Source organism: Ciconia boyciana, chromosome 4 (genome assembly GCF_034638445.1).
Source record: "Ciconia boyciana chromosome 4, ASM3463844v1, whole genome shotgun sequence".
Taxonomy (NCBI): domain Eukaryota; kingdom Metazoa; phylum Chordata; class Aves; order Ciconiiformes; family Ciconiidae; genus Ciconia; species Ciconia boyciana.
Window position 1 is genome coordinate 91,854,805 of NC_132937.1, and position 17,652 is coordinate 91,872,456.

The window sequence follows — 17,652 nt, forward strand, 5'->3', positions numbered from 1 at the left end:
GTTTAAACATCCTGAAGCTGCACTGATTGCTGTGGGCTAAAAAAGATGAAAATACAAATTATTTAAACTCCTCCATGTGGTAGCCTCTTGACAAAATAATATAGCTGCTTCTAAGAAGACAGGCTTGTTTCTGTCTTCCAATGGAAGTAAAATGGGAAGTATTTCTCTTCAAAACTGAACTTGGAAGTTGTAGGTGCACACTGCTCTTGAGCTGAAGTCAACAGTAGCGCACAGCCAGCCTTAAACAGACAAGTCAATTGTTCTGAACAACTTGGCAAAGCAGTAGCTGAGGGAGGCTTTGGGAGTTGCTCTGTGTTATTGTAATAATTGTTGCATTAAAAAGCTGGGCTTTTTGCTTTTGTAATTCATCTTCGCTCCATTGAAGTCAGTGGTGTATGTAAGTGGAAGATCTGTCACAGCACCTACGGAATCAGGTGACACATTTTCTGAATATCTGGTCTTTAAAATCTGGCTTTTGTATCTAACCTGCTCTTGAGGGAGCATGACAAATGGCCAGCCAGCATGTCAAATTCAGTGTTCTGTTGTTGTCCAATTAACAAACATGAAAAAACTGGCCCTCAAAAGAATGTAAGCACATATCAATTTAGGATAAACAGTCCTAATGCTTATTTAATGCTTGTTTAAATAAGTAATGGTGGCTTTGTTTCTTCTGTATGTCAGAAGCACGAAAGTACAAGATGCAGCATTGCCAGGATAATTGGCTTTTAATTTCAATGCATTTTCAGATTCAGAATCTCATTTTGAAATTAAAACAAAAAAATAGTTGAACGAAAGGAAATTGATAATATTTTCTTACCATGTAAGTGGTTTAAATTTTTTTATTTGAAAAAAGTAGTATCCTCTCACTGAGAAGATGAGCATTTAGAGTCATGTATGTTGTCTGTTTATCAAGAATGTGTTTATGGATTTTTATTCCTATGACCTCTGCAAAATCAGCAGCTAATAATGAGGGAGCAGCAGATTCTAGCCCATCTCTGGCATTGTGCTCTAAATATCTGAGGATGGCTTAGGTCAGTTAGAGCTAACTGACTAGTTGACAGCAGTGGGTCTCTCTAAGTTCTGATATGGCCTTGGAGTCTGTATTAAAGATTACGGTGAAAAAAAACTGAATTCAACCTGGTTTACCTCTGTGGTCACCTTTGAAATTGCAGAGCTGGTAGTTAGCAAGTACTGAGCAAATTGAGAGTGGAGTTCCTGTCAGGCGTCATTAGTGTCAGCTCTAAATCACCACTTTTAATCAGTGTAGTGTTTGTGAAAAGTACTTGTCCTGCATACTGCAGTCTTGCATAGCATTTGCTCACAAGATTAATACAGCAGGATCAGAGGCAAGATACACATCTGCACACTGTTCATTGTCTTTAGACCTAGCTTGAAATGGGGCTACCTTAAGAAGTTATTAAGTAGTTCATTTTTTCTCTGGGTTTTTGGCCAGGACAGGCAAAAAGTGCTCTGTTTAGCATCATATATGGGGCTGAGCAGGGTTAAGATTTTCTTCGGTTGAAAACCTATTCTTTGGAAGTTGGTCTGTTTGTGCTCGAAATTGTGTCCTGTGTTTTGGTCTAAGCAGAATTGTGTGATTTGGAAGTCTGGTATTTAGCAGATTAGCCATTTATTATCTTCCCTTTAACTTAAGTGTAATTTGTTTTTAAAATGCTAAAATATGTACCTTACAAGAAGCACTGAAAGCATACTGCTACATACCCTTTTGCCTCGTCAGTTCAACAAGGCAAACTGAGTTCATCAATGAGGTGCAGAAGAGAGACAGCCTGGCGTCATCCTAGGAGTCTCTATCCCAGTAGAGACCACTGGTAGGGTTGTCCCCATGTGCAGTGCCTCTGTATGGCAGTTCTGCCTTAGGTGTGCTGAAGCCCATTGTTACAGTGTTTCCCTCTCCACTGAGTATGTAGGAAGCTGCAGATGCATAGGTACACCACCTGACTCTAGACCCTGAATTAAACACCTGCTTCCTCTCCCTTATTCTCCATGTTCTTCCTTCCCCAGTATCCCTAGAAGTGATACACTTGGTAGTTCTGACCAAAAAAAGGCAAAAAATACTAGTGAGTATTCTTAAAGAATTGTTTTTCATGGCTTGAAAAAGTCACTTGTCAGTTCTGTTTAACACTTTGGACTGTGCTCCCTCCCAAACCACAGTTTTTATACCTTTGAATATACTCCAACAATATGTTCATACTAGTACTAGGGATAAGTAGCAGCAATGCAAAATGTTGTATAAAAAGAGTTGTTATCAGATGGAATGGTTTACAATATTTTCATGCAAAGTTTATGGCTTACTAAAACCTGGCTCAAAGGCATTCAAGTTACGATCTATGCTTATACTTTTGCACAACTCCTGGCCAAGTAGTTTGCTCATGCAACTTGGTGGCTCTGCAAATGGCAAATCAGCCCACAAAAGAACTTCAAGTTACAGTTCTCTTTTTGTTCTTTAATTTTTGAGGTTCTCATTATGGCATATTGTTTATTGCTTGTTGCACTACTGTGAGTTTGACCAGCTGTATTCAAAGGTGGCTGTGGTTCTAGACAGCACAAGGAAGAACTTTGAAGACATGCTAAATTTAATCTAAATCATGGTCTCCATGAAAATCTTGAAGTTCTGTGGAAAGTGCATCAGGTTTTATTAGTTTCCAGTTGACTGTTTTCTGAATGTCCTTCAGGAAGTTTTAAGGCTGAAATTATCATTATGGGTATAGTTTGATCCCTCATATAACTGCATAGAGTGCTTTATGACTTTCACCTGTAAAAAGTACCTGTTGGTGATGCTGTGTAGGATGTAGCTGAATGATATAGTGATGAGCTGACATTTTCTGACTTTCCCATCTGCTTTGGATAGGAGATGCCGTGTGTGCCTTTCAGAAGCAGAGAGACTATTACAGTGTTTAAGAGACATCCCAAGGAACTGTGCAAACGGCCAGTGTATTTTAGTAATGGCATGGATTTTACTGAAGTTTTTGAAATTAGTCAGCTGAAGTCTGCTTTTCATATGTACGAAAGACTCTTTCATTTTACAACCACTTTTACGTCCTTTGGAAGAAGGGGCAGGCAAGTCAAGAAGACTACAAAGGTGTAGCGAGGTTGTGCAGGGAGAAAATTAGAAAGGCCAAAGCCGAGCTAGAGCTCAATCTGGCTACTGCCGTAAAAGACAACAAAAAATACTTCTTCAAATACATTATCAGCAAAAGGAGAGCTAAGGAGAATCTCCAGCTTCTATTAGATGGGGGAGGGAACATAGTGACCAAGGATGAGGAAAAGGCTGAGGTACTTAATGCCTTCTTTGCCTCCGTCTTTTATAGTAAGACCAGTTGTTCTCTGAGTACCCAGCCCCCCGAGTCGGAAGACAGGGACAGGGACCAGAATGGAGCCCCCATAATCCAGGGGGAAATGGTTAGTGACCTGCTGCACCACTTAGACACTCACAAGTCTATGGGGCCTGATGGGATCCACCCGAGAGTACTGAAGGAACTGGCAGAAGTGCTCACCAAGCCCCTTTCCATCATTTACCAGCAGTCCTGGCTAACTGGGGAGGTCCCAGCTGACTGGAGATTAGCAAATGTGACACCCATCTTCAAGAAGGGCTGGAAGGAGGACCCGGGGAACTACAGGCCTGTCAGCCTGACCTCGGTACCGGGGAAGCTGATGGAGCAGATCATCCTGAGTGCCATCACATGGCATGTAGAGGATAACCAAGGGATCAAGCCCAGCCAGCATGGGTTTAGGAAAGGCAGGTCCTGCTTGACCAACCTGATCTCCTTCTAGGACAAGGTGACCCGCTTAGTGGATGAGGGGAAGGCTGTGGATGTTGTCTATCTAGACTTCAGTAAAGCCTTTGACACGGTTTCCCACAGCATTCTCCTGGAGAAACTGGCTGCTCATGGCTTGGACGGGCGTACTCTTTGCTGGGTAAAGAACTGGCTGGATGGCCGGGCCCAAAGAGTGGTGGTGAATGGAGTTTACTCCAGTTGGCAGCCGGTCACAAGTGGTGTTACCAGGACTCAGTATTGGGACCAGTTCTGTTTAATATCTTTATCAATGACCTGGACAAGGGGATTGAGTGCACCCTCAGTAAGTTTGCAGACAACACCAAGTTGTGCGGGAGTGTTGATCTGCTTGAGGGTAGGAGGGCTCTGCAGAGGGACCTCGACAGGCTGTATCAATGGGCTGAGGTCAATTGTATGGGGTTCAACAAGGCTAAGTTCAAGGTGCTGCACTTGGGTCACAGCAACCCCATGCAATGCTACAGGCTTGGGGAAGAGTGGCTGGAAAGCTGCCCGGCAGAGAAGGACCTGGGGGTGTTGGTTGACAGCTGGCTGAATATGAGCCAGAGGTGTGCCCAGGTGGCCAAGAAAGCCAATGGCATCCTGGCTTGTATCAAAAATAGTGTGGCCAGCAGGACTAGGGAAGTGATCGTGCCCCTGTACTCGGCACTAGTGAGGCCGCACCTCGAATACTGTGTTCAGTTTTGGGCCCCTCACTACAAGAGAGACATTGAAGTGCTGGAGCGTGTCCAGAGAAGGGCAACGAAGCTGGTGAAGGGTCTGGAGCACAAGTCTGATGAGGAGCAGCTGAGGGAGCTGGGGTTGTTTAGGCTGGAGAAAAGGAGGCTGAGGGGAGACCTTATTGCTCTCTACAGCTACCTGAAAGGAGGGTGTAGAGAGGTGGGGGTCGGTCTCTTCTCCCAGGTAACAAGTGATAGGACAAGAGGAAATGGCCTCAAGTTGCACCAGGGGAGATTTAAATGGATATTAGGAACTTTTACTTCACTGAAGGGGTTATCAAGCATTGGACCAGGCTGCCCAGGGAAGTGGTTGAGTCGCCATCCCTGGAAGCATTTAAAAGACGTTTGGATGAGGTGCTTAGGGACATGGTGTAGTGGTGGTCTTGGTAGTGTTAGGTTTACAGTTGGACTCTATGATCTTAAAGGTCTTTTCCAACCTATACAATTCTGTGATTCTGTGATTTTGATCCATTCCACCAGCATTAATGTATTCTAGCCTTGCTGATGTTCTCAAGTTGTTGTTATGTGCTAAGCATAAAAATACAAAGGCAAAGAACTATAACTTTCTGGAAAAAAGGGGACAACCGTAGGAGAACGTACTCCTTTTGGCACAAAGAAGGATGTTCTGTGTCTCTCATTGCTGAGTTGGGCACTACCAGCAAGGAAACTCATATTACTGGGTCGTTGTTCCTTGTCTTGCCATCATGTACCTTTCTCGGCTCATTTCCTTGGGCTGCAAGAAGCTGGTCTAATCCTAAGCCTTACAAGGTCATATGATCAGAGCACATCTGACATTTTCATAACTTCTAGCTCTGAGAGCTCAGATCATGTTCCTACCTTGAAGCATCTGCACTGCACAGTGTACAGCGGCCTCCCTGACCTGTGTTCTGTCAACCAGCCACATGTGAAGTAAGGAGGAGAGGTCATTTGGGGATGCAAAGAGAGAGAGGTGTGCCAGCATCCACTGTGTTGCGTATCTGCCAAGACAGGCCTCCCTTAGAAGGCACACTCTTTATTTACAGCATAGTACCACAAAGCCTTTAGCCGTTTCCCAGTGTAATGTACAGAGGCAGAGGAAGGGTGAGGAACATGAGACATTGCTGCAGGAATTAACACAAATCTCACTGATACAACAGCACAATGAATGAAACCTTTCATCACTATGGTATCTGGATGATGTTTTCATAAATGTTTCAGGAATAGAGAGTACTTTTCCTGAGAAAACGATTTTTTGTCCTCTTGTCTCAGAGCCTTTGCTAGAGGGGTCTGACAGTAAGTACCTTCTGATCCCTGATCCTTTAGAATTAGCACCTTCACAGAGAAATCAGTCTTACCATGTGCTTTGCTCCAGAGATACAGAGACAAACCAGAAAAGCTGCTGAGCCATTTGTTGCGAGAGTAGGAAATTAATTCCAGGCATTAAAATTTTGAAGAAGTCAGGACAAAAGAAGTTGTTTTATTTTTAATTCATTTCCTAGACTTACAAGAGGCCTTTCCAGCAAAATACATCATATTTAGCAGTATTCCTGACACAAACCTTAGCATTAATATTCTGTATGTAATATATTTTGCATGTTCTGTGACACATTTTTAGCCTTTGTCCTACAGTTCCACTTGTTACTGGAATTTGAAAGTTAGATTTTGCAGGTGGGGCAGAATGTTTGTGGTGCTCAGAATTTTCTGACTGTCCTAGGTGCAGAAATTAAAAGCACTATCACCTTTAGCAACAGGTAGGCTCTTCAGGTGACCAGGACCCTGTTCAAATCTTTGAACTACCTACTTCTCTGTGATGTTAACACAATTCAAAACAAAAGCTCCTGATAAAAGTATGATGTTTCCTCTGGTTCAGGGTCTCTCTGGTAACCTCAACCAGGAAGATGAAGAACCTCCTTGAATCTGACAGGCAGCCTGTAAAAAGCTGTAGCATTCAGAGCTGTGGTGCTATGCTGAGCATATGTAGTATAAACAGTAAAGCAGGGAGTCCAATTGTCTGTCCTATTTCTCTCCCAGACACTCCCCCACACCCAGTTGGGCTGGGACAGCTCTTATCAGTGATAACTGTGTGTTCATGTTGCTCAATTCTGGCAGCCCTGGAGCAAAAGAAGATATTCAGAAGATAATTGGGCAGTGCAGCTGGCAGTAGATGGGCCAGGTCATGAATTGTGTTTGTCCTTTTGGAATTAATTATTCTGTTTAGCCTTTTTCCCTGCTATTTTAAAGTAATGAATGTTTAAAATAAACACAAAAGAAACAAATATTTGGCAGATGTACTAGTCAATAGTGGTGTGAATACTTGGTCTGAAAATAACATGAGGATTAATTACGTATTCAGTAAAATATTTTTGAGTCCCTTTTTTATTACTAGCAAAAGACCAGAGCAGTACTAGAGAAATCAAGTAACGTCTTGGTTATATTAATGATGGAAAACATAAAGAAGACTAGAATTTTTCATTTTTCAAATCAAACTGAGATCTGTAAGATGATATTTTGAATATAGCACACAGCATAGCAGCATGTAAGGCCTCCAGCAACTTTTTGAAGTCCTGATAAATGTGTTGTTAAAAGGTTGTACAGCACCAAGAGCTGAGGAAATGGGTATGTACATAATGTGCCTTGTCTTTTAATGTTCCATTTAGAACACCTCAGAATGATAAAAGATGAAGGATATGTATGTTGTTTCCTGGAAACTAGGTGCATTCTGTTCGTTCTAATTCAGAGCTCAAAACTGCAAGCCACCCAATTTCAAGTCACCAGATCCAACAGTCCTAGCACTTGTGTGAAACAAGTGTGTAGGTCAAAATTTTGTGTAGTAGCTCCTGTCATTGCAAAGGCAGTGGTGGGTTTGGGTTTGTGTTTTTGGGGTTTTTTTTTTGGATGGTGGGGGAAAGAAACGGTCTTTATGCAGTGTGAAGATGATTGTTTTAGACTTGGAGTGCATAGCTTTGCTCTCTGAGGTAAGAATAGTTTACTCATTTTTCAGACAGTACAAAATGCACGAAATGGCACTTTTTAACTGTGCAACAGTACTTAAAGAGTTGAAAATGTAACACGGGCATTACAGGCAGAATCCATGTTGTAGAAAAAGGAAAAAGGCCAGGTTAATAATAAATGCTGAGAACTGGAAGTCAAATATGTTCATCCCATTTCACAAAACCACAGAATCACTGAATTGTTATGGTTGGAGGGGACCTCTGGAGACCATCTAGTCCAACTCCCCTGCTCAAAGTGGGGTCTGCATGATCATGTTGCACAGGACTGTGTCCGGTTGGGTTTTGAATATCTCCAGGGATGGAGATCCCACAATCTTTCTGGCAAACCTGTTTCAATGGTTGATCACCCTGTTAGTAAAAATATTGTTTCCTCTGCTTAAGTGGAATTTCCTGTATTTCTGTTTGTGCCTCTTGCCTCATGCTACCAATTAGAAGAGTCTGGATCTATCGTGTCTACTCCCGCCTTATTAAGTTTTTACATACATGGATAAGAGGACTTCAAGCCTTCTTTTCTCCAGGCTGAACAATACTAGATCTGTCAGTCTTTCCTCAGATGACATGTCCCTACATTTCCTGGCCATGAGTGTGCCTGGCTTTTTTACCTGTGTGCTTTGATCCATGGAGTGAAGATGTCTGACTCAGTTGTCAGACTTATGCAGGTCATACCTGCCAGTTACTTAGGATGCTTGGAAGGTAAGTGTTGTGGCTAAGCAAAAAAAATAATATAGTAGGAATCTTGCACTTTGTTACTGACAAGAGGCTGGAAAGTTCTTTCTCAATTATGCAAAAACCACATGTAAGTTTGAAAAGGATAAAAGACAAGTGGAAGATGACTACATGCAGGGAGGGTGACACTGTGGAAAGAAAAGATGAAGGTTGAAGATAGAGGGGATGAGAAGGATAGGAAAGATGGAAAGTTACATGCATAGATTAAGGATGTGATTTTGATGACCCACCCATTGTTGCATAAATTAACCATGAGAAAATAATTGGTAGAGCTAGTACATTATTTAAGTGAAGTGAAAGTCATTGAAATACAAGAGTAGACCAGCATGACATCACTGTATTTTAAATAACCTTTTTTTTCCTGTTTTTTTAAATTTATTTTCAGTCATTATCTTCAACAGCCTATTACACATAGCACTATTTAAATATACAGATTAATCCCATAGATATATCTTTTCCTTGAATTATGAGTGCAGTTCCTGCGAGAGAAATATTCAAGGAAAGCTTTTATATTAGTTAATTTCTTCTATATAGGTAATAGCTAATTCTTTAGAGCTTGTGTAGCAGTGCAGAAGAAAGTGGTGAAACGTAACAATTGGAAACCAAAACCTCTGACTGTGGAATATCTTTTAGTTCCTCTCCTGAACAGGGCAACGAAACCTAAAGAGGCGATAAGATTTATTTGAGTGGAGCGGTGAAAGTAGCAGTGTTCAGCAACCAAAAGAAAAGGTGGTGGTGAAATCAGACCTTTGCTGTTTTAGAGAGGGGACTGAGGAGGTATAGCCAGCTCTTTCATGTAGAGGAATAACATTTGTATCATGATTAAGGGGAACAGTATTTGTCACCCCCCAGCTTTGTGAGATGACCAACTTCCATAGGATTCCACAGGATTCAGTGATAAGATGCCTCAACTCCACCAAAAGCTGTGGTTGATCCCAGTACTGATCTTTTTTTTTTCTTTCCAGAATATTTATTTACATAAAATTTCCAGATTTGGACTTTTACCTGCAGGAAGGATGAAAGCAAAGGAACCTTGAAACAAAGGGTGAGCCTCACAAAAGGATTTAGCATTGCCATTTCCCTTCGTGAATGACATGCAGATCCGCTTCTGAAGCCATCCGTGAGAAATTAAGACATCCTGTTTTAATATTCTGCTAAATATATAGATCAAATCTATGCAGTGTTTTTTGTAATAAAGTGTATTTTATTCATTTTAATATAAGTTTAATAGTGTACTAAAGTTAAGTGTTAAAGTATTAAAGTTAAGCGTATTAAATAATGTATTACATATAGTTATATTAATTCTGTAATATTATAAAATGGGAATTATTTATTTTATACTGAATAAGTCATCCTCTGGGAAGAAGAATTGTCTCGTATTCAGAGCTCATCCCATGGTGTGTAGATTTTACATAATTCCTAGGGTGAAAACAAATTCAGTGTAAGTGGTCTACTGGTATAGCAGAGCTGAATGGCTCAGTGCGTAAAATGGCTAAGGCTTAGTTTGTAAAGCGAGACAGATTAACCCATTTCAGTTTGTTTCCCTTTAGACAGATATATTAATAGCCAATTCTGTATGATCAAAATCTTCTGTAAAAGCAAAACACTGAGTAAGGACAGAGATGAGGCCCAAGATCAAATGTTTACGGATTAGATGCAGAACACATAACTGCGGCAGTAACAAAGAACCTTTGATGACATTGTTGCTGTGGCTGTCAAATGGCTGAAGAAGTCTTTGGTCTTGGATTCTACTCATCCCCTAATTTTGTATTACAAACTCTGTATTAATATTAAAACCACAGAAGTTAGAGGTTTAGCTGTTTTTGTGACTGTACTGATAGGATTTCTTTTTGCCTTACAGTAGTGAATTTCTAGAGGAGGATTTTGTATGACAACTTTTTATTGCACAAGACCTCATTTTTTAATTCTAAAGGCTGTTATTGGCACAAAGAAAATGGCGAGTCTGCCAGATATTTGTACACACTAAACAGAGACTGAATACAATACAGATGGTAATAACTTTTTGCTAATGTGAAAAGAATGTTTTATTTAAGATCTGAAAGGATTACTGAAACTGACTGATCTATCACTCCTGTGAAAGATGTGTAGACAAGAAAATCGGTACTAAAATGGTCAAAGACGAGGTGTTTCTAGTGGCCCCATGCATTTCTTTTGCAATCAACAAAAGCATTAATTGTTTTGTTTTGTTTGTACTTATCCCTTATTATTAATTTATAGTAGTGACCAAAGGGGCTGTGTTCTCAATTGAACAGGTCGTTCAGCACCTTATTTTGAGTTATGGCTGGTGCTCAGTTTCATTTGATGGTAAAATCAGAAGCAGATGTGGATATTCATAACAAAGAAACAGGTTCTCAGGATCCTTTTAACTTCTGAGTACTGTTTAGTGGGCTTTTAAGCTTGATTTATTGAAGAACCTGATAATTTATGAAAGGACTGCAGAGCCTTGTCATGAAAAAAAGTCATCTTTATGTAGATACAGCCCATGAAGTTGGTGGGGACTGGTTAAATACATGGAACCACCTCTGTATGTGCTTACAAGTTTAGGATTTAAGTGAACAGCCATGTAAAATATATTAAATTTCTGTTCGGAACAAAACGGCTTTCAAAACTGCTTTCTGGGGAGGGAAGGAGAGACGTGTCTCAGAATAGAGGAGTGTGAGTCAGGGTTAAGGGAAACAAAAATGATGTGAAATTCCACACAAATAATGGAGAGAAGAGGCAGAGCAATGCAGACTGTTACTTGGATTGTCAGCAGCTCTGGATGGTGGCCTGTCCCTTATGTCACTGTCCTTTCACAGAAAGGAACATAACACTAACTGGACAACCAGACATGTACAGATGATTTAAAAATAGACTTATGTCTCTTCCCCCCCCCCCCCCCAATGTTGAGTATTTCTTTCTTTCCCTTGTTCTTTTCCTCTGCTGTTATATAGCAGGGATTCTGTGTCTAGAGTTACAGCTGCAAGACATGAGGGCCAAGCCGTGCAGTGGCTTTGTTTTGTTTTGATTTCTAGGGGCAGTATGTAGCAATCCTGTCTGTTCGCTTGTCTGTTTCTCTACTCAAATCCACTGGTGCCTCAAGACTGCTTCGTGCTCTCTTACCTGTTAGCTCAGTTTGTGTCTGTGTGTGACAGAAGTGCTGCCCCAAAGAGGAGGTTGCACTTCGGATGCAGAGGACAGAAAAGCTGTTGACTGCTTGCCTTATCTCAGGGTCATGTAGCTAAGGGATATTTACCCCGCAGAAATGGTCATTTCCTGATGCTTCCCACTTACTGTAACCGACGACCCCCATTTTTTAAGAGGGCTTGGTAAGCCCTTGGTAAGCCTATTGTTCACGGGACCTACAGCCAGGGAACGTTTCTTGATCACACGGAAAGACGTGGAGGATTTGTGTACTCTGCACAGCAGCTTCAGAGGGCATTCTGGTGGCAGTCAAGTTTTGTAGAGCGGAGATCCCTGCTAATTTACTAATCAGAATTAAATACTCCTTTCTGAGATCCGTGGTGTCCTGGCTAGACTGCTGGGGCTCAAGCTAGTTTGTTCATTGGCCATACAGACATGTCCCTGTATTTAGGGAAAATACAGAAGTTTGATTGCTACGTATTGTAAGTATCACTTGCTGAAAAACTAGAGCAATCTGTAATGCCGTCCACTACCTTCGTCTGCAAAGTTTGTGCAGCTTTGTACTATGCACAGAGGGAAACAGTACTGAAAGGATATTACTGAAATTGCAAAGCTATGTCCTGCCAAAATTAAGCTTTGTTCCCCCGTCTGTAAGTGTTATGACATAATCGCGAGTTGAAATCATATTCTGCTAGAGCAAGCTTCATGCAGGTGGGATCTTCAGAGCATTGCACTGGCAATCTCCATTATGCCTCTTAACCCTGCACAAGTTCTGGTTCTTCCTCAGTTACACAAGTTCCACAACTTGCATGTATTTGGGGCCTATTTTTCCACCTTTGTTATAAATGTGATTTGCAGATTGAAAGTTCCTTCTGCAAAGCTCAGAGATGCTACGGTTGCAAAAAACAAATAAGTATGCATGGAACATATGTTTTTCCTCATCTTGTTTTTTGAAATAAAAGCCATTTTCACTGAAACAGCTTGAGACAAACATCCTGAGTGGAAAATTTCAGCCTGAATACTTAAGAAGTTGGATAGAAGTTTAAGTTGCTTACATTCTATTTTAAAATAGCACAGTTAATGCTAAATATGTTAATTTTATGTATTAATCATAAATAGCACCACCCTCTCTGCTTGCAGTGCCACTTGTCTTAGAGCATCCATTTCAGAATGCATTTTGAAATGAGGCATTTGTATTTTCCTACTATTCTGCCTTGTCTTTATCTTCCTGGTTCTTTTCATTCTAGTTTTCCATTTCATTCTGTTTTTTCACTTCATTCTGGTTTTCTACTTAGGACTTAAGCAACATGAGGAACAATAGCTTTGGTTTGTGAAGGGTATTTGTGTCTGCAAGAGAACTTGGTTTCACTCCCTTTGGGTTTTGCATACAAGTAGTAATGAAACCAAGCTCAACAGCAACACATTGCTTGGCAGTCTTTCAGACCATGGTGCCAATGGTGTGTGCTTTGATTTATGGTGTGTGTGCTTGTTTTTGTTTAGTATCTACCTGAAATCAATGAATTGCCAACACAAAATCAAATTGTCCTGAAATGTGGCCTGGCTCACTGAGAAAGGTTACAAAATCTCTGCAGGTTCTTTGGACTGGCCTAACTTGTAAGTTTTTGATTGAGCTGAAAGCCAGACAATTTTACTTTATAAGTCTTACTTTAAGATTTTGTAATAAAACTACTCAACTCAGTTTATCTCTTTTTTTCGAATTTGTGTTGGTTAAGGGTGGCTTAAATACATTTACTACTCATCATACAAAGACATGATTTTTGGAGTATTATTCGAAGGTCTATCAAATGTGGTCTGTTGTATTGATTGTAGCATGGTACAATCTATTATTGAAGTAAACATGGTAGTAATTTGCATGCTACCAAGTTGAAAGTCTGCATCTAATTCCTTCTACGCAAGTTCACAGAGGAACTTCACAGAGGAAAAAGAAAGTACACCTTCACAATCCTCTGCTTTAGGGCTGCAGATAGCAACTGGCCACCAAGAGTAGATTGGTGGTGGTCCAGTGTTTACTTACACCCCGACAGACTGTGGCTAATTATGGGAGTGGTAACTCCATAGGGTGGTTTCTAGTCCATAGCAGGTTAACATCGCATTTTTGCAGGTGCTCTGCCTGTCGTCCAAGAACAAATGTACGCGGAGAGTAATTAGCAGTAGTGCACTGTCAGACTGGAAGGATGAAATGGGCAGAAATCTGTGGGGCATGTCCTCACTCAGGCACTGCTGAGTATTGCCACAAATGTTTCATGTGAAGTATTAGAAGGAATGATCCTTAAATCTGTAGATGGCAGCAGGGTGGAAGGGACTGTGGGCAGGTTTTGAGGCCATGACGGACAAGCTAAAATGATCTTGTCAAACTGTTGTAAGGGAGAAAAGCACAATTTAACAGGGACAAATGGGGAATGCTGTGCTGGGGTTAAAATAACCCACAATCCAAATGCTTGTTGGGAGGAGACTAACAATAAATTAGAAGTGGGCCTTTTAATTTAGTGGATCAAAACATAAGATGACATTAAAATATGTTAGATCATATTTGTTACCTCAGACTTGCAAGAAAAACAAAAATGTATCACCAACAGAAAAGCAGTCACCATGGTGGGAGATACAGATAGAAGGATTTGGATCTCTTAGGAGCAAGCAGTTTGCACACAATAAAGAGAACTGAGTGTTCTTTTAGTCACTTATTTCTCTTTTTTCAACTGATTACCTGCTTAAACTTGATAACTGTTGTCTGTGACTTGACATTTAATCCTTGAATGCATGATGCCATAGGAAATGCTAATGATTGTTGTCACACTTTGGGTTTTGTTTTCCATGCATAAAATTACAGTTTTAAGGACTACTTGTTTTTCCTGTTTCCAGCTTTCTAGTGCAGTTGTGCTGGTAGTGATTCAGTAGCTGACTGTAGGAGGCATGCTGAGCGTGCATTTAGGGAAGCAAGTCATCCTGCGCCTGGTCACTCTTTTGAAGCTTCTTTAATAGGAGATATACCCAAATTCTTTGCTTTTTATTTATAGTTTACTAGCCTGGCAATAAGTAGGAACTTTTTTCTAACTAATCCCATGTTCTCATCTGTTTCTAAAGCCTGTTAAACTTGCTTTCATAGAGAGAGGTTTATGAAGCCTCATCGGGCACAGCTATATTTTTGCATTGCACATCAGGTATCTGGCATGCTTTTTTTTAAAGACTGCTGTTCTGAAGAATCTCTTCCATCTCACTACCTTTTCCTTCATACCCATGCACATATATGTACCTGCTCTGTGGCATGTTCTCTGTCTATGCATACACTATTAAATTTCTTGTGGGCTTAATGGGTAAATAACTCTTCCCCATCTGCCTTATATGGGAAGAGAATGACACGGCCAGTTTTGTTTCCCAGAAGTTTGGTAGATTTCACCTTTTAGATGAGGAAAAGGTAGCAGAAAGGTGGGAAGGAACATGTGGAAATAAAAAATTCATGGGCCTGTGGCCAGATAATCACAGTGGAAGCTTTAACCGCTCATAGATTCCTCGTATAAAAGATTGATACTGCGTGTGAGAGCTGTTTTCAACATTTCTATCTGTGGTTTTGACTGATTCTTCACCTTTTGTTGATCTGTCAGTCCCTACAATTTTTCCAATAGATCTGTGGGGTTTTTTGAGCAAAATAATCCCTAATAAAATATTTTTTGTTCGTAGTTACCCCTTACAAACTGTAGAGGAATTGTCCATAAATTACATAGGGAAAGCCATAATAATGAGAGTGGGTGTGCCACGATTTGCAGCACATTTGCAGCACATTTTCATGGTGGGCTTTGATGAGTTTTCACCTACCCGAACAGTCAAGCAAGTTTGGAACCAAATGGCATTCATGTGCTGAATGGAAAAGCAACATGGACCAAACTGGCAGCTGATATGCATCCACATCACTCCCATGGCACTGAGACAGTTGGCAGCATCTGAACTTTGGTCTCATGGGTCTTGCACTAGATTTTCAGTGTTTGTATTACCTATTCAAACTGCAGTCTGAACGAAGTTGCTAAAGCACTGGTCAGGATCATTGCTGTCTGACACCTGGGTGACTTAGTGTGAAAAGTGTCTCATTTCAGATCATGTCATGATTTCTGTGATTGTGCAGACTGTGACCATCTGAAGTGTGACTGAGTGGTTGGCCTTGTCTAGTCACAGGCTCTACTTGCAGATGGTTGATCTTCGTTATAGTGAGTGGTCTTGCAAAGACTTAATCTAGCTGTATAATTCAAATAAAAGGAGCCACATCATGGAGGAAGTAGTGTACAGATCAACCACTGCTATCCCTTTGCTGAGGTGTGCAATTTCATTTTCTCTTCCAGCAAATATTACGGCATGCCCGTGGAAATGCCACAAAGGTGATATTTCTCATTACTGATGGATATTCCAATGGGGGAGACCCAAGACCCGTTGCAGCATCCCTGCGTGAATTTGGAGTGGAGATCTTCACCTTCGGGATATGGCAGGGGAATATCCGAGAACTGAATGACATGGCATCCCATCCAAAAGAAGATCACTGTTACCTTCTTCACAGTTTTACTGAGTTTGAAGCTCTGGCACGCAGGGCTCTTCATGAAGGTATTAATGTACTAACCTCAGAAATCTACCAAGAGCAGAGAGGCCTGAATAGAAAAATCTCCAGTACTGTCTTGTAATTACATTTCATGTAGTGTTGATTCCTTTTTTTTTTGTTTCCCTCTTCCTTTCTAGCAGAGGTGTTCATTCCTCATGTAAAAGGATAAACTGTTTGTTTGACTAACTCATCATCAACAAAATGTGAGCCAAATTCTCCTCCTTGGTACATACGTACTTACCTCCATTCAACTCTTCATTTTGTCCACAAAGAACAGACCATGATCTTGGCCCAGTGTTGCTTTTGCTTGAATAGATGAACCTTGTAGACAGATACATGGTTGTCCAAAAGAGGCACCTAGTACACACCTTAGGACTAGTCTTAGTACCTGGTATTTTACACAGCAACAAAAGCTAGCCTGTTCAGAACTGATTTAGATCTCTGTGTATAAGGATAAATAAGATTTATATTTATGACCCTATATGTCCAGTAAAACTAGAAAGAGCAAGGGGTGGAAAGAGAGTTTGGACTGTGGTTTTATCCTTTTTCAATCTGCTGTATTCTAAAAAAAAGTTCTTCCTGAAAAATAGAGTAAGTTTAGACTAGCAAGTGAGAACACATGACTAGACCTTCATTTGTAAGCCAGTGCTGCTTGATTGAAGCTTAGAACATGCATCAGACTAGCCATTAGCATTTATTTGCTACGTTTAATTTTTTAAAGCATGCTACTTTTACATAAGTAGTGTGCTTTACTGCCACTCTGTTTGTTCCAGGTAAGGTTTAATTGGTCTATGTGAATGTGCCAAGGGAAAGATTTTTTTTTTAATATAACCAGCTGGTTATACATGCCGTGACCAAATGCTCTCGTGATGCCAAAGATGGCATCCACCAAAGCCGGGAAAAGCTGTCTCAGCAGCTTCTGTTGGGAGTGAGACTGCATTCTGGCAGTGTTAGACTCAAATGAAGCCAAATGAGAAAATTTGAGGATCTTTGCACCGTGGTTTTCAATGAGCCTTTTTCCAGAATAAGAACACTGATTTTTAAATTTTTTTTACATTTTGAGTGTAGCAAGGCTTTGCTTCATGCTGCCATTGCTACTGCTTAGAACTGGAACCTAGGGTTTTTAAGAAACATTTCATTAATGACATAATGTGAGGCTGTGGAGGGACTTTTATTTGGATTTTTTGTTAATAAATTGATACTATTTCAGACCTGCCCTCTGGCAGCTATATCCAAGAAGATATATCGCATTGTTCCTATCTCTGTGAGGCAAATGAAAACTGCTGCGACATCATGGCAAGCTGTAAATGCGGCACTCACACTGGCCAGTTTGAGTGCATCTGTGAAAAAGGATACTATGGGAAAGGACTACAACATGAATGCACAGGTGAGTCTTATGTCTCAGTGCTTGGGTTTCTCTGTATGCCCTGAATACATGGCTAATCTAGTTGAGAGCGAAAAGCTCTGTTTGGGATTATGGCTGTGAACCGGGATCAGAATGCATTTGAGGCTGTTGGAAAACTCTCTCTGGCTGAAGGCATAGAATAGCTCTAGCACTCAAACTCACCTCGTACCGTGTCTCCAGCAACAGCCCGAAGAGGTGCACAGGAAAGAGGTAAGAATAGGACAAATGTTCTGGCACAGTAAAACTTTCCTAAAAC

At 40.8% G+C, this 17,652-nt stretch overlaps 1 protein-coding gene across 2 annotated transcripts in view; it reads left to right on the plus strand.

Annotated features, from left to right (window-relative positions):
- SVEP1 (sushi, von Willebrand factor type A, EGF and pentraxin domain containing 1) overlaps positions 1-17,652 on the plus strand; it is a 135,039-nt gene that overhangs the window by 4,130 nt on the left and 113,257 nt on the right. For both annotated transcript variants that reach the window (XM_072860597.1, XM_072860598.1), the window contains exons 2-3: positions 15,741-15,996; positions 17,202-17,378. In XM_072860597.1, the coding sequence (XP_072716698.1) occupies positions 15,741-15,996; positions 17,202-17,378 (433 nt within the window). The remainder of the gene's footprint in view (positions 1-15,740; positions 15,997-17,201; positions 17,379-17,652) is intronic.